Source organism: Biomphalaria glabrata, chromosome 14 (genome assembly GCF_947242115.1).
Source record: "Biomphalaria glabrata chromosome 14, xgBioGlab47.1, whole genome shotgun sequence".
NCBI classification, from domain to species: Eukaryota; Metazoa; Mollusca; class Gastropoda; family Planorbidae; genus Biomphalaria; species Biomphalaria glabrata.
In genome coordinates this window covers 18,096,501-18,118,661 of record NC_074724.1, presented here as the reverse complement: position 1 = coordinate 18,118,661, position 22,161 = coordinate 18,096,501, and the positions used below count along the sequence as shown (strand labels likewise).

At 32.9% G+C, this 22,161-nt stretch overlaps 1 protein-coding gene and 1 long non-coding RNA gene across 11 annotated transcripts in view; one reads left to right on the top strand and one right to left on the bottom strand.

Moving 5' to 3' along the window:
- Positions 1 to 16,854, top strand: part of LOC106065270 (ubiquitin carboxyl-terminal hydrolase 2-like) — a 25,581-nt gene extending 8,727 nt beyond the window's left edge. For 9 of the 10 annotated variants that reach the window (XM_056010906.1, XM_056010902.1, XM_056010899.1 and 6 more), the window contains 12 exons: positions 991 to 1,633; positions 2,019 to 2,075; positions 2,457 to 2,510; positions 3,461 to 3,587; positions 4,770 to 4,881; positions 6,307 to 6,426; positions 9,046 to 9,110; positions 9,192 to 9,292; positions 9,493 to 9,570; positions 10,405 to 10,483; positions 10,988 to 11,222; positions 13,361 to 16,854. In XM_056010906.1, the coding sequence (XP_055866881.1) occupies positions 991 to 1,633; positions 2,019 to 2,075; positions 2,457 to 2,510; positions 3,461 to 3,587; positions 4,770 to 4,881; positions 6,307 to 6,426; positions 9,046 to 9,110; positions 9,192 to 9,292; positions 9,493 to 9,570; positions 10,405 to 10,483; positions 10,988 to 11,222; positions 13,361 to 13,442 (1,753 nt within the window). In that variant the 3' untranslated portion in view covers positions 13,443 to 16,854. The remainder of the gene's footprint in view (positions 1 to 990; positions 1,634 to 2,018; positions 2,076 to 2,456; positions 2,511 to 3,460; positions 3,588 to 4,769; positions 4,882 to 6,306; positions 6,427 to 9,045; positions 9,111 to 9,191; positions 9,293 to 9,492; positions 9,571 to 10,404; positions 10,484 to 10,987; positions 11,223 to 13,360) is intronic. The other variant, XM_056010907.1, reaches the window with a different exon arrangement.
- On the bottom strand, positions 15,558 to 22,161 carry LOC129922882 (uncharacterized). Its single transcript, XR_008774838.1, has 2 exons — positions 20,962 to 22,161; positions 15,558 to 16,959 (listed from the first exon to the last, which is right to left on the bottom strand). It is a non-coding gene; the product is annotated as an uncharacterized LOC129922882 (long non-coding RNA).

Below are 22,161 nucleotides of genomic sequence, written 5' to 3'. Positions count from 1 at the left end.
ATTTGCATGTTTGTCTTGGGTCCTACACTGGCTGTATTCAGAAGTACCACTTGCATGTTTGTCTTGGGTCCTACACTGCCTGTATTCAGAAGTACCATTTGCATGTTTGTCTTGGGTCCTACACTGGCTGTATTCAGAAGTACCACTTGCATGTTTGTCTTGGGTCCTACACTGGCTGTATTCAGAAGTACCACTTGCATGTTTGTCTTGAGTCCTACACTGCCTGTATTCAGAAGTACCATTTGCATGTTTGTCTTGGGTCCTACACTGGCTGTATTCAGAAGTACCACTTGCATGTTTGTCTTGGGTCCTACACTGCCTGTATTCAGAAGTACCATTTGCATGTTTGTCTTGGGTCCTACACTGGCTGTATTCAGAAGTACCACTTGCATGTTTGTCTTGGGTCCTACACTGCCTGTATTCAGAAATACCATTTGCATGTTTGTCTTGGGTCCTACACTGGCTATGGTGTCAGGCAATAAATGTGCATATTGAATAGAGGAGGATAGTAACAATTATAGTTCCCCCTTTCCAATCTTGTGATTCATGGGGCAGAGGATGTAATGCCCATCTGATTCTATAGCCTCCTGTTTGTCATGTCAAAAAAAAAACAACAACAAATGTTCTTTGATCCCATTAATTATTCTCCCTATTGGACTTTTTGAATGTAAAAAAAATGATATTAAATATAAATGGGTAGTATGAAAGCTTGAGCTATTATTCGAAAACTGGACCCAGAAATCAAAACAGAAATAAATAATTTTATTATCCTATGACTATGAAAAACAATATTTTCAATGCACAATGGATTGAATTTTCCAAAAAATTAACATTAGAAGTAGAGCTAATAAATATATAGAATTTACTGCTCAACAATTTTGATTATAGACTTGTATTGTAAAAATCAGGTCTTACAAAAACATTTATGTCTATATTGTTTTCTTTACTAATTTGAAAAACCATTTTAAAATATAATTTAATTTTTTTCAGATCACGAGATCTGCCTCCAGGTCCAGGTCCTCTAGATGCAGCTGGACGTAAACTATCTAATTATAGTAGTGTAACACCACTTGATTCACGTAGAAATAGAACCCCTAATGGATATGTACATAATGGCCCACTTAAAGCAGATCCAAGTCTCAGCACCAGCCGACCTAGCCGGTATGAACCAGTTACCAAAGATTATGGCTCCTCCACCCGCCCATTGCTAAGCAAGCGTAGTGTAGTGGATACATTACTACCAAGCACAACTCTAGCAAGCACTGCTGTCAGGTCAAGACCTCCCAGTGGTACAAGTCGACCTCAAAAATCATCAAGTCTTATCGATTTGTCTTCTTTAACTTTAAACTCAGATGTCAACACTTCTTCTAATAGGAATCGTGGCACAAGTGTTTTTAATGACAGAGCTCCTGGCAGTTCTTCAAGGCAAGGTTTAAGTTACCAGGTTACAGAAGATGCCAGTCAGCGCCCTGATGGTACATCTCGTTTGCGTTACACTCCTACTGTGTCTCGAGAGGCTAGTCCCACAGATGTAGGACATAGACATTTGAGAGTATCATCAGGGGACCATGGTGAGTCACCAACTAAGTCATCTCTGAGCAACCAAAGTTCAAGCAGTTCAATGTCAAATTGGGTAAGTCTTTGACTTTGGAATTATCAATACTGTTGAGGTTTGTGTAGGCACTGATAGTTTCTAATTGCAGCAATGTCAACTGTATAAACCAATGAAGTGAAAAGGTTTTTGTAGCACTCTATCTTTTGAAATGGCTGTCTTTTTCTGGTGTGAACTTTACTTTATATGTTATTTCTTTATTCTAAAACAATCCTCCTTTTTTAAAAAATTGTTTCAAAAGTTTAACCAAATTATCTAAAGCCTGTTTCTCTACTGGATTAATTTTATTCAACGTTTATTTTGTCACAAAAAAAAAATGCATACTTAAAAAAAAATGTGTTGATTTGCCTCATCAGATAAATTATTTTATTTCATACTGTGTGCCTATTGTCCCCCTTGTCTCAAGTCCACTAGCTACAGTAGTTCTAGCAATCCTAGCTCTTCGCTGGTTCATCAAGCTTCTGTAAGTTTAGCTTTCACTTTGTTCTGGTTTAGAGCCTTTTTTGTTTCATTCGTTTTAACTGAATGGCTTTTCAAAACTCTTTTGTTTCAATTATATTATTTCTTGTTGGGTCACCACATTATTGTATTGCATAAGGACAGGTTTAATAAGAATAGCTGCACTACATAGATTAGGACCAAAGTTTCATTCCTCTTACTTGAAAACTGTTGTAAAGAGCACTTCTAAATGTTCACTATTTGGGGAATTTATGTTCTTTAAAAGACCATCTAGCCTTTATGCTTGCTAAATATTTATCGGTACATAATGCATTTGATTTCTTTGAGATTCTTACCAAATATCTTTTAAGTTAAAAAGTGGTATTTATTCTCTGCATAATTTCAGAGTGCAAAATATAAGAATGGTGGAAAAGTTGGCCTCAGAAATCTGGGAAACACAGTAAGTGTTTTTAAGAACTTGAAAGTTATCTAATGTGGCATCATATTAAACGTCTCTCAATATTTAGCATGCAATAACATAGTTCTTAAATATTCATGTGATAGAACTTGTCAAAAGTCATGACTTGTTAGCAAATAAACTTGGTAGAATAATGGGAATTAATTAACTTTGTAGAATGAAGGAAATGAATGTTAAAATGAAAGGAGTACATAAGACTACATGAAGGAAATGAATCAATAAACTTAGTAGAATAATGGGAGCAGATAAACTAGGTAAAAGAAAGGAAATTAAATAAACTTAGTAGAATAATGGGAACAGGTAAACTAGGTAAAAGAAAGGAAATTAAATAAACTTAGTAGAATAATGGGAACAGATAAACTAGGTAAAATAAATGAAATTAAATAAACTTAGTAGAATAATGGGAACAGATAAACTAGGTAAAATAAAGGAAATTAAATAAACTTAGTAGAATAATGGGAACAGATAAACTAGGTAAAATAAAGGAAATTAAATAAACTTAGTAGAATAATGGGAACAGGTAAATTAGGTAAAATAAATGAAATTAAATAAACTTAGTAGAATAATGGGAACAGATAAACTAGGTAAAATAAATGAAATTAAATAAACTTAGTAGAATAATGGGAACAGATAAACTAAGTAAAATAAAGGAAATTTAAAAAACTTAGTAGAATAATGGGAACAGATAAACTAGGTAAAAGAAAGGAAATTAAATAAACTTAGTAGAATGGAGGGAATTAATAAACTTTGTAGAATAAAGGGAATGAATAAACTTAGTAGAAAGAAGTGAATTACAAACTCTGTGGAAGGAATTTCAAACCTTCAGTAACATGCGCGCCACATTCAGATCTGTAGATATTTGTACATAATTTGAAACACAATTTGTCTTCAAATGTCTCTAATGCAGTATACACTTTGTGCTTGTTTGACAGTGTTTTATGAACAGTGTCCTTCAGTGTCTGAGCAATACAAGACTACTTGTTGAATGGTGTCTGGAAGAGGAGTATCTCATGGATATAAATACTACTACTAGCAATATGAAAGGGAGTCTTATTAAAGGTTTGTTTTGATAGACATTATTGCTTTATTATGTAGTATATATTGACTATAGTGAGTCAATAATCTAGTAATAATTTTACTCCACTTCCAAATCAGTTGTGAGATCAGAAATCTGACTGTACCATCCCGTACTAGACCAACTTTTGAATCATATGATAATGCATGTCGTTCTATTACTCATGTTTCATTCTAAGAAAAACTACACAAGTTTGGTGGGCTGTTAAAGTAGAGGCAGTTTCTAGAAAGAAGCAGGGGCGTAGCTAGGAATTTTCTATCATTTTGGGAGCCCGGAGGGGCTTTACCTCTTTGGGGGCCCCTGCATTTTGTGTAATATTTAATGTAAAAAAACAACTCATTTGGGGGTCCACTCAAGTGGGTGCCCTGGGGGATTTTTAAATTCTCCCCCCACCCTAGTTACACCACTGGAAAGAAGGTTATTAGTTCTAACATCTAAACAGCCTTCACAGCACCTGTGGATTTAGTGGAAAATCTTATAGACTTAGTGCAAGAAGACATAGCACAAGATGACATATGACCTGCTTTGTTAATTGTTTAGGTTTATCCTATCTAATTACTGTGATAAAAAAATATAGCCAAGTTCTAATTGACTTGTACTGACAAAAGTTTTTTTGACTGAAATGTACAAGTATGAAATTTGTTTTGATTGTTTTCTTCAATGTTTGAATTAATAATGAACCTTTTGGGACTTTGTACATGTTTATTTTACTTGCTTAAAAAATTAAAATCTTTGTTAATAGTAAAAGTCAAGTAAAGGTACCACTTTCAGAATTTTCTATATGTAGAGGCAGATGATATAAAGCTTATCTGGTTCTATGGCCAATAGTTAATGAGGGTGTCATGTTGACAACCCAATGATCAACTGTCTTGACTTCTCCAACATATGTCAGTTATCTATTAGAGTTGAGTGGGGAAACATTTGAACTGGAGATTCCTTCTAACTTAGTTCTTGACCACACAGCCACTATTCCCCTAGGTAAAAGTAACTTGCTGAATAGTAAACAGATATCTTGCATGAAAATGTAAAAAATAAAATTAAATTGATTACAATACACTTTGACCATTTCTTTTTCTTTGTTTCTGCTTCTGTTATTTTGTTCACATATAAATAGGAACTATTTTTTCTAATTATATTATTTCATGTTTTATTTATATTCTGTTTAGCTTATGCTAATTTAATGCAATCAATGTGGAAAGACAAAAATGAAACCTCAATTTCACCAACAGCGTTTAAAACTCAAATACAAAAATTTGCTCCAAGGTTTATGGGATACGCGTAAGTATGTTTTAGTATACAAGAGTTTTGCTTTGAATAAAAGCTCCGAATTGTTATGGTAATAGTTATTTCTACTGAACACATTGTAACAAAAAAATAAGTATATTAATAGTAACAAAGCTCAAAAATAAAAAAAAAAAAAATTTAATGGGAAGAACACCATCCAGGATCCATCCCAGTGGCGCTACAGCCCATGGAGGGCTCTGGCCTGCTTCAACACATCCTTCCATTCAGATCTTTCCTGGGCATTTCGTCTCCACGCCCTAACCCCAAGCTATTGCAGATATGCTTCCACATCATCAATCCATCGCATTCGGGGTCTGCCTTTGGGTCACCTGCCTTTTGGTTTTTGCCTGTAGGCCTATACAATTTTCGCTCCTCTGTTATCTGAAATTCTTTCAATGTGACCTGCCCAGCGTAGTCTGTTCTTTTTTATTTCAGTCACTATCGGTGGGTCTTCATACAATTGATATATCTCATGGTTAGTGCATGTTCTCCACCCTGTTTCATCTTGTATAGCACCATAGATTTTCCTAAGAAATTTTTGGGAAGAACACCAGTGTATTTAAAGTTTCAGAATTGAGAACTTTTCCAAGAAGTTTACCTCTGACTATTCTAGGAAGTTTATCTCTGTTCTAGGAATTTATATCTGACTGTTCTAGGAAAATTTATCTCTTGACTCTTCTAGGAAGTTTATTTTGTTTCTATACACTATACATGGTCTCAGACAGATGAAGAACTCTGACAAAAAAATTATATTTGCTTCAATCTTACTATTAATATGAGTTCTTCATCTGTCTGAGACCATCTACTTTCTAGGTATCTTTTTGTTTGCAAATAAACCAATCAAACCATTATTTTTCTTTTTTAATGTCACAGCCTAGAATAACAAAACCTTTTAGACAGGGCTGTGACTAAAATAACTCAATCTTGATAGTCTTTTAGTCAGGGCTGTGACTTAGACTTACTTAGACTTAAATCCTCCTGCTCCGTTAGGCGCATTGGACGGCAAGCTGTCTCCATCTAGTCTTTAAGTCATGGCTGTGACTAAAATAACACAATCTTGATAGTCTTTTAGTCAGGGCTTTGACAATTTTTTTTTTTCATAACGTTTTCTTTTTTTCTTTCTTTTTTTTTCCCCTTAAGCTGCTTTAAAAGGTCAAAGTTATGAGCTACTTTATCTAGCTTTGTTCTATTAGCAATCTTCAAGCTGTAGTACTAAAATAAACACAATTAGAATTGAGCTGGAGAAAAAATGCATGGAAGATATTTTATTGTTAGAATAATTGGACTTTGGGATCTCCAATAGTTGTTTCTTAAACATTTTCCTCATTAGACTGTCATGACAATTTTTCATGTTATAAAGAAATAAAAAAAGAGAGCATAAATATATTATAATAAATATTTATAAATTTCTTTCTATAGGCAACAAGACAGTCAAGAGTTTTTACGGTATCTACTTGAAGGCCTTCATGAAGATGTGAACAAAGTCACAAAAAAACAAGCACCAATAATATTAGATGATTTACAGCTGGACAAAAAACAGTAAGATATATGTATATATGTTGAGGATTACCATGTGGGTAAAGGCTAGTAAAGAAAATGACTCTATTTGAAAAATCTCATTTTAAAAGAAGAAAGTAAAATAGAAAAATATTCAAGAATGTCTTTTTTTAAATACCTTTATATTACTTGAAGACCGCAATGGCACTGTCTGCGTCCAGTCTATCAAACCAAGATGCTGAAATTAAGCTACCAGCATCCAATCTTCTTCTTCTTCGTTCTCATTGTTATGTTGGAGCGTTAAGATGACTAGACCAATATAATAGATGAACTGCGCAGTGGTTTCCAAATCAGGGAGCTATCCATATAGTTTTCTTTCTATTGGGGTGTTTTGGGGCATTTGTCTTATACGGGCCTCTTGGTAAAGAGAGCAGTTTTGGAGGACATGGTCGGCATTCTCTGGTGATACTCCACATGGGCAGATTTCACTGGTTCCAATTTTGAGCTTCCGGTACATGTGTTGTCGCATTCTGTTGTGTCCGGTCCTGAGTCGAAAGATTAGACGTTGGTCTTGTCGGGATAGCTTATAGTAAGCGTCATCTTTCTTGTGATTTGGATGAGAGCTCGTCCATTTCTCATTTATTTTATTTACAATTAATTTCTTCAGTTCTTCTAGATAGAGTGCAGAGTTTTTTTGTGAGTTAGTTCTCCCACTCTTGGCGAGTGTGTCAGCCTTCTCATTTCCTTCTAGTTGTATATGAGCTGGTATCCATTGAATAACAGTTTTTTTTGCTGTTGTTGTTGAGCTTTGTAAGTGCTGTTCTGAGGTTTTTAATATAAGAGGAATCAGAGTTTTGCAAGCTTTGGAGGGTTGTTTTCACATCGGTTAGAAAGACAATCTGACTGTGTGGGGAACTTGGATGATTTGCTAGCATGGTAGCAGATAGTGCTAGTGCTTCCCTTTCTGCTATGTGACTGTCAGAGAGCTCTCCAGTTGCAATGGATTTTCTAGTTTTCCTCTATCTGGCTATTCGATGAGTATTCCAGCTCCTCCATTTGTGGTGGCTTTATGGGATGAGCCATCCATGTAAACTCTGATCCACTCTGATAATTGGTTTGTAGAAAACAGTTAACTATTTCCTTGAGCTCTGTTGGTCTGTAGTCAGATTTTCTTTTCATGTTTTCAATATGGTCCCTTATAGTAGGAAGAGGGTTTTTGTCCCAGGGTGGAGATTCATTATGGTGTATCGAGGATTTCAGAGTTATTTTTCAGCATCCAATCAACTTTTCCCTGTTTTCTCCTAAATATTGATCAAGTTTGACTGTGTTATGTTTATTCTCTAGATACTTGGATAGAGTTAAATATTTTTTTTTACAATAGTAATGAATAAGTACTGTTGGGATACTCTTTATGACTTGGGTAAGTCTATTTGTAAAAGAAATGAAATATCATTTTTTTTTTCTCTTATATTACCTAATTGTTTTTCCCAATGACTATTTATAACACTGAAGTAATAAATTATCTTGTAGTACAAGAACAAGTCTATGTTTTAACAAACAGAAAAACAGTACAACATTTATAAATAGGCATATGTGATAAATATTGTGTGAAAAATAATAAATCCGGCAGCATTAGAAAAAAATTAATGTCTTTAAGGGTTAAGGTATAGGTATTCCTTTCCTTTCAAATACCTCTGAGCTATTGTCTCAGATGAGGGAACGAAACCCGAACTACTGGCCAAAATAGCACAGTCCACAGCAGCTCTTTCAAAATAATATGGAAAGACAAAGGCTTAGCCCTCTGCACCAAAATCAGACTGATGCGCTCCCTTGTCATGGCCACATTTTTATATGCTTGTGAGTCTTGGAGACTGACTGCAGAGCTAGAGAGGAGGATCCTAGCAATGGAATTGAGATGCTAGAGAAGGATCCTAGGTATCACATTCAAAGACCGCATCACAAACCAAGAGATTAGAGACAGGGTTACTGCAGTGATCAGACCCCATGATGACCTGCTAACTATAGTAAAAAAACACAAGCTTAAAATCTATGGCCATATTACAAGATTTTGGGGGCTCGCAAAAACCAGGAAAAAGCAGAAGAGGCAGACAGAGAAAGCGATGGGAGGACAACATAAAAGAATGAGTGGGCCTGCCATTGAAAGAGGTTCTATTTAAGGCAAAAGACAGGGAGGAATGGAGAAAGACAGTCGACGAGTCTTGCCTCGTGCCCCAAAGGTCCAACAGACTAAGGGATAGGTAAAGGTAAAAATTCCTTTCAGACCTTGAGATCTGTCGTGACAGATGATGGAAGGCTTATTTGTTTCTATGGCTGTGATGTGGCCAGCACAATAACTAACCACATTGAATCAAATCCCAGTCTTCATATAGATCCGAATTGAAGACTCCTTGGTTTGGGAGCCAAGTGCTTTACCATTTAGTCCACTCTTGAATACTATTTTTTAAATAACTAGTCCATATTCAGGAATTAACTCAAAAGTTATGGTTTGTTTTAAGTTGTTGATTTTTTAGACTTTGAGTGATCCCAGCCTATTGAGTTATTCAATATTAAAGTCTTGTTAACTAGTAAGTCTTGGAAGAGAAATAATGGATAGAGTACAATGTTTCTATTATCATGTCCATTCACTTTGTTTATTCTCAGCGATAGCGGCAAAGCTCAAGAATATTGGAAAGCATATTTAAACAGAGATAACAGTAAAATAGTGGGTGAGTAAGGCATATAGTTATTTTAATCTGTTGAAAACTTTAAAAAATAGTCATATTAAATGTGTAATTTTTTTTTCTCAGATATTTTTGTGGGTCAATTGAAAAGTGAACTCAAGTTTACATGTAACCATCAATCTGTAACTTTTGATCCTTTTTGGGATTTATCAGTATCAATACCCAAGGTAAAAGTATTATAGGGATTTGTTGATCTCTGTATTTCATTGAAATTTGCTATAGTGACTGCTTACAACATTTTCATTTAAAAAGTGCAGACTATTGGACTTGAAAGTATTAGTCTTGTTAAACTTTCTGTATTATCTATAACTATCAGAATTACATTATTAACAATTTTAAAAAAAAATTAGTTTATATTTTTGTTTAGAACCGTCAAGAAGTGAGTCTTTCTGACTGTTTAAAACTATTTATGAAAGAGGAAGAATTAGATGATGAAGAGAGGCCAGTAAGTAGCTGTAACATTGATGCATTTTTAATAAAACAACCACATATTCTTGTAAATGATGATAAATGGTGTAATGTTGAAGAATGCGAATGTCGTGGAATGCTGGGTTCGTGCTACCTTGAGTACTCTTGACACATGACAAATATAGACATTACAAACTGACTTAAGTCTGTTTCAGCAGACAAATATAAAGTTTATTTTACACCATAATAATACTACATTCCTTGTTAGTGCTACAAGTCATGAAATAATAAACAATCCTATCCGCATAACAGAGGTATCAAATATATCCAATATGTTAAACTCTCATGAGTATATTACAAATCACGTCCGCATCTCAGCGGGTAACACTGTACAGAATAACTAATAAAATTACATGTCTCAAAAAATCCACTGGCAACAACTGCCCAAAAGACTCTATCTAACTGAAATTACTACAGACTTTTCTAAGTCGCTACTGTCCATCCCGGAAAAAATATTACTTGACCGCCCGGTCTAATGGATACCACTTGATTTCTCCTGAGTCTAGAGTTACTATCCAGTGTTTTTATATAATTTCTCATATTTTATGTACTTCCCATATTTTCTAATTGATTTATTTTCACCTGATTGGAGAAGTAACCCATCAGATTCAGATAAATGAATATGTCATACGATTCAAATAAATAAATGAGCCATCAGGTTTAAATAAACTGCAATGGTAGTGGATGTGTGATAGGTTGAAGGTTTATAAGCAAATCCTAGGTATGCTGATAATGATTTATGCTAACGGGTATATCTAAGGATAAAAAAAAAAACTTTTTTATTGAAAATGTACATATTTTTATATTACAGATGTGTACTAAATGTAAGAGCCGGCGGTCATGTACAAAAAGTTTTTCAATTCAACGTTTCCCTAAAATACTTGTTTTGCGTATCCTTTTTTGGATTTTTAGGTAAAAAAGTCTAAATCTTGATGCACCTGTAGGAAACTGGCCAGAGTAAGTTTGCATGTATACCTTTAGATAGGCCTACTTGAGTTGTTCTCTCTAATCAAGAGTTACACAAGATTTGTTGTGTTCAACCAACTTTGTTACTTAATATTTAAAGTCAGCTGACCACTGCAAGTACCTTCTAAGTCTTTTGTTATCATTATTTTGTTACATTTATACTCTCGTGCCTTCTTTAACATCGTCCCCTTAAGTCATTCATAAATTAAAACAACAACAGCAGCAGTTCCATTAGAATAATAGTACTAGTCATTCCCTGAGTTTTGTCTGTTCATTTCAACTTGTTTTTGTTTAGACTACAACTGTAGGAGAATAACAATCAGTTATTCTTATTTCTTTGATTTTCATATTTTTTATTTGTTAGAATATTCTTGTAGTTTACAAACTATGTTTCATTTTCTGTCAATATTACCTTAATATATGATTAGACTTGAAGCGGTTTAGCCAGGAAAGATTTGGTCGGAAACTGACAACTTTAGTGGATTTTCCTATTAGAAGCCTTGATCTAACAGATTTTGCTGCAGAAGGAGCAACAATAGGTCGCCGTGTTCTATATGACCTGTATGCTGTGTCTAATCATTCTGGTGGGACAAGTTCTGGACATTACACTGCCTATTGCCGCAATCCTTACTCTGGTGAATGGTATTTATACAATGATGCTAGGTAAGTTGTTAGTCAATGTTTTGTCTGTATTTGTGATGATATACCCACAGAATTGGCTAAATGATATTTTTTAAAGTGGTTTCACTTTAATCTTAAGTGGTTAAAACAAATAGGGATCATAGGAATTAGCATAAAGAGAGTTCTTTTAAATATCTGCATAGTTTTTTGTTTTTTTTCCAACTATACCATTTTGAAAATTGCTTAGCTATGAGTAAAGATCTATGATATATAACTGAAATAGTAAGAAAGTATATTCTATTTTCACTTTGTTATGTGTCATAAAATCATTTTTGTATATGTTATGGCCAAAGCCCAAAAATGGCCCATTCCCAAACTAGTTGGCCATTTCATGATCTGGCAATTATCACTTCCAATAGACTGGTCAGTGTGCAAAATGGCTTACCGATTCGTGATTTAGTTGATTTGGGGCTTTGGGCGAAACATATGAGAACTTTCATTTTGTTGATCAGCATTGGTCAGCTTTATTAAATAAATGAAATTAAATAGCCATTATCATAACTTTTTGACCCTTGCTGTATGACCTACGCTCTAACAGAAAATCATACATATAGAAAACTATACTAACACAAGCAGACAGTATGAAACATTTGGCACAGCTGTGTTGGTGCATTCTGTTTGCCGTTTAGAAGTTCAGAAAATAATAAAAAAAAAAAAAAAAAAGACTTTTTTTTTCACTGTAGTCTACTATAGTAGATATAGTAGACATTCTCCCTCACCCACAAAAAAGTTTTTTAAATAAAGGCTTATTTGATGAATACATGCCTGCGAGCTACGTTAGGTCATTCTCCTATTTGAGACCACTACATGACATGTTTCCTCCCCCCTCATATATTATAAACACAGGATAATTCTTTTTTTTTTATTGCATTTTTTTCACGTTTGTTGGAGATAACGTAAATTAAATAAACCATTTATTTGTGTAAAAAAAAATTGCATTGATTTTTTCTATCATTGTTTCATATTGTTTTCTGTCAATATTCAAACCTAACACAACATTATGTCACAACAATAATTACAGAACAAACTTATATCCCAAATTTAATTGCCAAAAATAACTATTGTTCCTCATAAATTAAAACATCTGAACACAAACATCCACAGCATAGATATGTATCATTTTATTTTTAAAGGCATAATGAATGAGCATGTGTAATGTGTCTGAAACATTAAGCACCAAAATGTCCAGCAGCCAAACAGCTGCCCAAACCATTGTGCCAAATTGGCTGTGCCAAGACATTCTGCTTGGTATGAGCCAAACAATAATACTCACTATTAAAACCCTCTCAGAATAATAAAAAGAAGTCACATAAATGACAGAGGCAGGACAATTTCTTACAAAAAGCAGCAGACAAAATGAAAATTATCCTCACAGTAAAGACAACCCATATTACAAAGGAAACTACATCCCACCACTTACAGGACAGTCTTGCATCAGCATATTGGGTATTGGCCAGAAATTTTTCTGGCATTTTGTGAAGTGGCCAGCCACTGTAGAATCAACACTTGTAATCTCCATCACATTGGGTATTGGGGACACACCTCAGAACATTTTTAATTAACTGAAAGAACTTTTTGTTAAATTCGAATTTGAAGTAAAAAAAACAAAGTTAGGCTTAATTCATTAGAGGGTCTAGGAAAGAACATTTCACCCATTTTAAAGATCAGTTATTAAAAGGTTTGGGGGCATGGTAGCTGAGTGATAAAGTGTTTGAATTTCAAACTGAGAGGTCCTGGGTTTAAATCTCAGTAAAGACTGAATTTCAGGATTTTTAGGATGCCCCTGAGTCTTTACGACTCTAATGGTACCTGACTTAGTTTGGGAAAGTAAAGGTGGTTGGTTGTTGTGCTGCCCACATGACACTTGCTAACCGTCTACCATAGAAACAGATGGCCTTTCATCTGCCTTATAGATACTTTTTTATGTTATTTAAAATGTGTAATGCCTTTAGGACAACTGAATAGTCTCTATTTAACTCTAGAAAACTAACTATTCCAAATAAGTGAAATGTCCTTAATTTTACTAGGTTTTTGAGTTAGGAAATTTCGGTTTGTACCCCATTGTAACAGATTAATGTATAGCTAAGGAATTGATCCATAAAACTAATTACATTCCTCAGAGTTACCAGTGTTCGATCAAATGAGATTGTCACTCCTGAAGCTTATGTTTTGTTTTATGAACTCTGTCATGTCTCCCACTGATGTACCTCTACATGGCTGTTCAACTTGAGAAATGTCTGTAACATCTGATTGAGTTTTCACAAAGTATGGACTATAGAATATAGACAGTCCATAAACTTGATACCAAGCCTAGCACTAAAGATCTGACCATTAATATTTATTTTTAAATTAATTAAATATTGATAGTGGAATCAATATTTTTCATTGATACTAATTACTACGCACATTTATTTTCGTAATATAGGAAAAAAGAAAATATCTGTCAAGTATTAATCTAATTTCTTTCTGTCTCATTCTATAGATTTTTGTTTTTTTTCAGATCTTAATTTATTTTGTTCAATCGACATACATATTTACATTTCAACATTTTATAGAACTGTTTTAACAGCCTTGTTCTGAGGTTCAATTTGTCTCTAGAGGATATACAGCAGTTTCACATTTTAATCTATTTACAATAATGTGTTGTCAACTGTCTTGTAAGATAACAGAAATATGGTGTTGGTGAATTAATATACATTAGTTTTACACACACAGTTTACAGTTTTTAGTAAGGAGAAATAAAAAGACTTGCATTTTTAATAATGAATTTTAAAGCATCTACCCATCTCATGATGCTAGCTGTACTGTGCCTTTATATGTCTGTCTGGAAGTCTCTGATGAGATAGATTTACTTAACAAATGATTTTAAAAATTTTACTATTATTATGTGTTTTTTTTACACTTCTTTTTTTGTAAATAGCTTTTATAACTTGTACAAAATACTCCTAATGTATTAAAGGTCATACTGTTTGTTGTGTAACATACTCCAGCATTATTGAAACTTTTTTTTTAGTTTAATCTCTCCATGTTGTTTTATGACAGACATAGAACTGAATCTCTGCTGGATTTAGGAATTACTTTGATCTGGGTTTACCTGTATATTTATTAGTATGATTGCCCAAAATGCTGCTAAATATTTTTTTTAAACTACCATCTCAGCGTGTTGGTTGATTGTTGATTTGCTGCCTGTGCATGAAGATACATTGTTCAAATTGCTAAAACAAAGTTTTCTTATTTAAAACTATTATCTCATTGTATTAGTTGATCAATGCCTGCATGAAGTGTTGTGTGATTGTTACATATATATATATATATATATCTATTAATCCTGTATGGAGTACCTTTGTTAAATGATCTACAACTGTGCATTACAGATTCTTGTTCTGTGATATGAATAAAACCTTTTTGTGAGTGTATTAGTTGAACACTCTTGACACATACATATCAACACAAGGTTTAGTGGGTTAAACTAAACATAGCAACACATTGTTTTAGTGGGTTAAACTAAACATAGCAACACATTGTTTTAGTGGGTTAAACTAAACATAGCAACACATTGTTTTAGTGGGTTAAAGAATTGGGTCTATTACCAGTACAATGGCAGCTGCAGTTTTAGTTGTAAATTATGTTATAGGAAATTACTGTGTAGTATTATTTATCCAATCATTATCATGATCAAAAAAATATGTATACAATTATTGATAGAAAATAAATTATTTGGTAATCCTTTAGATAGTTACAAAATAATAAGGAGTAGTAACATTTTGTACATCTGTAGTCAAACATACTTTGGAAATCTACTTTCTTCATCATTCTCGCAAGTACACATACATATATATATATATTTTATCATTGGATTGTTGGGGGTTTAACTCTAATGATTTATTTTCTTTAGTGTGCTAGCAGCAAACTTAGTTTGCAGTGTTATCTCTCAGAATGCTTGAGACTTGAGTTAATTCTATTAGAAGATAATTAAAAACTGAATTGTTCTTGAATTTCACTTATATACAGCTGCACCATCAAAAGTTTTGTTGTACATTGTAACTTTTTACAACATTTTTACTTTTGGCACAACAATACATTGATCCATTTCTTAAAATAATGATGAAACTATTGGAAGACCTTCCTAATTCTTTTGTCTCACTTCTCTATGCAATCATTTGGTGATCACCCATTAAGGCCTAGTGTATTTAGGTACATTTTATTTCCTTGAGTAATTTAAATGAAGTGAAGAACAAGATCTAAATTTACATATTGTGTTTTTTTAAAATCTTAATATTTTGTTCAACTAGAACACATTAAGAATTGAATTAACTCAAATCATTATTTAGATTTCTTACAGAATAGTTATTCATTGAACTGGATCATTAATTTTATTTTTAATCAAAATTGAGTTTTTTATTTTTAACAATTTACTTAGGTATGATGCAAATACATTCTGAAAGGTGTAAAAAAAAAATATGGCCCCTTAAAAAAAATTCCATTAAAAAAAAAACCTTTGTAAAATAATGAATTTTGACAACAATCCTATGTGTAAAGTGACTTGATGGAATTCCTATTGTACACTGTATGTGAAATTGAAATAAAAAGCTTCATTGACTTATTTGTTTTCTTCCTAGCTAGAAATGAATGATCACATAAATACAGTTCAGTCTTTTTTTTGTTCGTAAGAAGTTTTTCTATTCAAGATTTTTGGTGCACAGATTTTTTAGGGTCATTAACTTTCTTTCAGAAATATTGTTTAAAAAAATATTAAAAAAATAAAAGTATTTATTTCTCACCATTGTCTCCCTTATATCTAGTGATGAGAACCTTTGAACTATTTTTTTTTTGCTTTTGATTGAATAGTTGATCAACATTTTTTTAGAATCTTGTTAAACTTGTGATTTTTTTTGTTTTGTTTGATTAGTTTAAATCTTACTTTAATCTTTAATAAACAGATAAAGTACAAAATGGTTGAATTACATTTAAAAAAATATATTTGAAAACCAGTTTTCAATAAAGCTGAAATCTAGAATCACAATGATCAATTACTTTAATGATGGTTTTATAATTTGGTATGCTCAGAGTGATGATCGAAAAACAAAAGTATAAATACCAAATATTTTTCTTGAGGCAATCGGTGTTGAATTCAAATCACCAGTTTCTCTAAATTTGTATTTAACTTCAGTGCCATTTTTAGTCACTCCCTACTGTATCATTTTAAATAGTTGTTTTTATATTCTATCCTAGTCATAACATAACTATACAAACAATTGGTATTTAGCGTGTATGTGTACATAATTGTTTATATTATTTTTAGAATAAGAACAAAACTCCCTCCATATTTATTCTTTGCTAATATTTATTTTTTTGTTTCTTTAAATTTCATATATTTATTGTATGAATAATATGAATCAAATTTTTAATTGATTAAAAAATCAAATTATTGCTATATTTATTTGGGTGAAGACTTGTGGCATCTATTGTAGATAGTGGACATTGATACATTTGTGATTCTGACTTCCTATTATATCTCATATATATTCAGTTTATTTGACAGACACCAGTCTGTAATTAGTCTAAGAATAGAATATGTTTTTAATCCAAGAAGTAAACAAATACATTTCCTTTCTGATTTGTTTTATGTTATTGTTTTAGTGTTATTGTTCATTTAGCATCCAAAAGCCGCTATTAGGTTTGTGCAATCTCTCCGTCTGTCAGACTCAGATCTCAAAACCTAGAAGAGAAATGAAAAATATTTCACCATGTCTTGCAAAGTTTAGGTTTTTGTTTTCGAGAAGCAAACCGTTTAGTTTATAAAACTAATTATGCAAGCTTTTTTTTTATAAAAATACACCAATTCTAAAACAATACATAAATCTAAGGGAGATAATGTTACTATATGTTATAAAGAAAGACAATGTTTTATGTATTTTCAGTAACACTAAGTCAAATGTATTTATAAAATGTACAAAAAATTTTTATAACAAATATAAATATTAGTTAAAGGTGTTTTTTCCTGTCAACTAGCTTCTTAAATTAAAAGAAAACATTTCTGTTTGTTTATAAAGGCTAAGAATGCACTTTGTATGTAAATATCACTCACAAATTTTAAAAAATGGACTAAACTAGTTCCCTCAAAAGTTTTAAATAATCAAATCCAATCTACCGCCAGGTATAGTACCTCTGTCAGGATAAAAGACCCTTATTTTTGTGCGTTTTGTCTGTTGGTCAGTCTGTCCATCACGTTTAGATAAAGAATTCAAAAGGCTTAAAAAAACTGATTTAACCTTTAATGTTCCTTCCGAAACATCTTATTAGTTTCAAGTATTTATAATAGATTGTTCCTGATGTTTTTGTAAAATATATCAATGCCAACGAATGTTTGTTTGCTCTTCTAACTTACATTTAATTTCCGTGCTTAAATGTTGCAAAAACACATGATCAATAATATGTTGTTCCAGTTATTTAAAGTAAATAGCATATAGGCCTAAATGCTAAAGGAAAATCTCTATACTGACTTATATATTTCATTAACTAAAAAGTTGTAACGGATATTGTTTTATAAAAAATAAATTGTTAAAATTGTTATAAGATGCATATGTGACTAATCTTAACTTATATTCTTGGACAATACGTCACTATAGTTTAATTATCGATATCAATTTGTGCAGTATTTTCAACTTTAAACAAATTTATGTCAAATGATTTTCTTTTTTCAAAAATATTGACAATTGGTTGTTCATGATTTTAAAATAAGAAAGTAATTTACTAGAAACGATGATTGAAAATCACTTTTTAGACTTATTTTACATTTAATTTTCTTGCTGAAACATAACAAAAGTTTTTCAATCGGTAAAGAATGATCCGAATTTTGTTTTGAAAAAGAAATTGACCTACATTACATTAATTTTGTTACAAATTGTCGCCAAAATTGTTCCGAATTTTAAATGAAAAATCTACTAACGTCAAATAACTGTTTGAAATCCCTAATCTAATAAATTAAACAAATAATCTTCTTCTCATGTACAAAAAATTGGTTGTTCCCGATTTTTTTATGAAAAACATTTTAACCCTATTTATGTAAAATCGCACTTCTTACAGAACATTTAATTTTCTAGTTAAAATGTTACAAAATCTTATTTTATATTAATATTATGTTATGGATTTTTAAGGAAAACCACTTCCTAACACCAAAGTATGGTATGAAAATCTCTCCACAAGGGTATGGTACATTTAATTTTCATTATAGATCTCTCGAGACGTAAAATGCCAAAGAATAGATCATCCCAAAATATAAATTAACGGTATTTCATTTATCTGAGATTCTATCTATCTATATATAAACATACAGGCACAACATGGCCTGAATTGTGTCAATGTGCCAAAAACTCAAACTCAATCCATTATATATACTTAAAACTATTGTAATGTTTCGAAAGGAAAATTAAAGGTTAACCAAATTTCAATAGCTTTTAGTCTTCTATTTTTTTTGCTATAAACATGATGGACAGACAAACTGACAAACAAAACGCACAAAAATGCGGCTTTTTGATAAAGACATTTTTTAGTCTAACTAGGCCGTGTGATGTAGGCTAAATGATTTTTTTTTCTTTTGACGTCATATGGAATGAATTTTTGAAATGTAATAAGAACTTGGTGCACTATTGTTTATTAAACCTCGCCAACATTCTCGTATTGATAAAGACATTATAAGTCTAAATAGGCCGTGTGACGTAAAGGACTTTTTTCTTTGACGTCATATGGAATGAATTCTCTAAAGGAAATGTTACTAAAACTCGTAAATCTCTCCAAGTTTCTCGTATTTAAAAAAGACATACTAGTTAGATTTAGATCTAATCTAGATTTTTTTACACTAGATCTAGTTTTTTTTAATACTAAATCTAGATTTTTAACACTAGATCTAGATTGTTTACACTAGATCTAGATTTATTTAAATAAAAATCATTGTAGATTCTAGATATAGAATTTCTAGATCTAGTTTACAATTATATAGACTAGATCAAGATCTAGTGTAGATTTTGATTTCCAAATGTCTAGATCTATATTGAAATGTTATAAAATATTAAAACAAATCTACTATTTTTAAAGTTAATGTTGCTTTCAGTCTATTGATACATTATCTCGGCTTTTTATTTTACATAAATCTTATCTAAATTACTCTAGATTTAGGAGATATAGGCCTATATCTTAAGATGCCAAAAGATTATCATAAAATCGCTTGTCTGACGTATTGTACATATTCGGTAGTTGTTCGCTGCCAAAACTAAATCACGTCTTGAATATTCCTTGCAAATTGGCGGATCCTATAGTATAGAGATCCGACGAGGGGGACGCCTCTGAGTTTGTGTGATAACACAAACTCTCTTTGTAATCTTGTTTTACAAGTAGTTTTGTGTTTTAAACATTTAATAAAGTAGGTCTACATCTCGCTTGAATTTAAAAAAAAATCCAATACTGAATAGAAAAGAACTATGATGTCCACTCTACATTGTCCGCCGGTGGTCGATTTAGATTTTCTTTTCGGCGTCTATACATCTGTCCTCGTCAGCAGATTTTCTTTTGGTCTCAAATGTATATACCCCGCGGCCTTTGTAAGTGACCTCCAGCTGTCTCGTTCTGCAGCCGCATGTAACCAGGTGCTCTCTTCTATGTCAGTTAAACCAAGTTAGCGCCTAAGCTGGTCTTTTAAGCGTTTCCGCGGGGCACCTCTGTTACGTCGATCAACTTTCAGCTCATCAAAAAAAGACTTCTTTTTGGTTACGTTCGACCCACATATGTCATATGGGATACGTGCCCTGCACAGCGTAACTGCCGGACCATATAAGATACTATACTGTCCATACCGGCGTTCGCAAGGACATCGCAGTTTGTAGTGAAGTCTTGCCACCGTATGTCCATGATGGAGCGCAAGCAGGGCCGGCCTTAGGCCACTGCAACCTATGTGGCCGTAGTGGACCCCGCACTTTCATAGGCACCGTGCTAATTCTAGGTGTAAATTATTAAATTAAAAAATTATACCTTATAACAGGTTTTTCGCGGCCTCTTGATTTACCAGGAGATCCCGGAAGTCGTCTGGTTTTATTAAAATCTAATGAAAAATAGACTCAATTGTCACAAAAAAACTGATAAAATCCAAGTAGACATTTTAGCTCCACTAATGAAAGATACACTGCTTCCCTAAACTACTTTGTAGCACTTAGATTATTTTTAACTATATTCGTAAATGTGGCATCTGGTGAAAGAAGCTTCTCGCATCTCAAACTATTCAATAATTACTTGGGTCAACAATTAACGAAGATAGATTAAAACAATCTGGCAATTCTTGCTATTAAGCGTGATGATATACTTTATGACTTCGCTACATGCCAGGCTTGTAAAGTAAATTAGATCGTAATTTTGTACTTTGCAAAGGATGAATATAATGCAAAGACGAATTTATTTTCTTGTACAAAATCTTAGTTTTCACTTATTATCCTTATCCCTACCCAGACTAGGCCCCACGGAATACTTTTGCATAGAGCTCCACCATAGTTAGGGCCGGCCCTGAGCGCAAGCATCTTTGATGAAAGCGTCCAAGTAGTCTTAGTTGCTTTCACTTCTCTGATCCATATAGAAGGGTTGACAAAGTCTGGAGATCATGTTCATTGTGAGCTAGCATATATATGAACAAGCACAGTAACTATAATACTATTACATAATAATAAAACAGACTTACTATTGACTCCTCTTCACGCAGCTGATACAACCAAAGGAACAGCAAGTGCCTCTATAGTTTGGAATATGCGTCGTCGCAAGCTCTGCCAGTGTGTAGCTGGGATGATTGTATTTGTATATAGCAGTGGTTCCCAATTTTATTTAGTCTCGGAGACCCTTGGCCATGTTTTCTGGTTTTCAGAAGACCCCTACTTAAATTGTACTGCATTTTTGCAAATTTATTATCATTTTTTTTAAAACTAATTTCTAACTATAGTGAATCAAAAAGTTAAAAAAGTAATTAAAGCTGCATTATAAGTTATATATATCTATATTTTTTTTATTGATTAAATATTATGTTTCATACAGGAATTTGTTGTTCTATGAAGTAGGCATAGTCCTTCAAAGATGAAATATTTATTAATTAATTTGCTTTAAAGTATCATTGCAAAAGTTTTTTCATAGAGCAGTTTCTCTTGTATTTCTTGATTTTTCACGTGTGGCTCAGATAGGCCTAATGTCCGTGGAACTGTTTTCACTGTCAGGAGAAGGGGCAAAGGCAAGTAACTGGCGCCTAAACCAGTAAGCTTTGGGCACGAGGGATTCATTAGTCTTGACCTGCTACCCACCTATGTGTATAGCTGCAAGGCAGCAGAGGTTTGAGTGCAGAGTTCCACAGGACTCAATATCTGAGACACACAAGAAGACCAGGAGTTGAACTGGTTGTCAGAGGCTATTTGAGAGGCACACCATTAGGAAGCATTTTATAGGCAGTGAAGTGCATATATCCATTACTACGCCTTAGATTGACCTTTGGTAAATGTACCAATACATGTAGACTAATCGATTTTTTGTCTTATTGAGGGAGGGACCTACCAATAGGCCTATATTGTAATAACTTAAGTGAGGCAACTCAACGAGACATAGACGTTTATTTACACGACATCACAGGTACACAAAACAATATCTATCTTAGGCTCAATCTCTCCATATTGGCTCTCTACTTGGGCGGAAATCGTTCTCCTCTCTAATGTTGACATCCTTTTAGGTCTAGTCTATCACAGTGCGCACCTTCTAGCACTACCCTGGATGGCGGTGCGCATGGCAGAGTTATAACAATATACTTGAACCCGGGCCCACAGGTACCTACCTTACTACGCCACTGCAAAAGGACACGTCCATGTGAAAGTACTGTTAACACAAAAACATTTATTGCAAACAA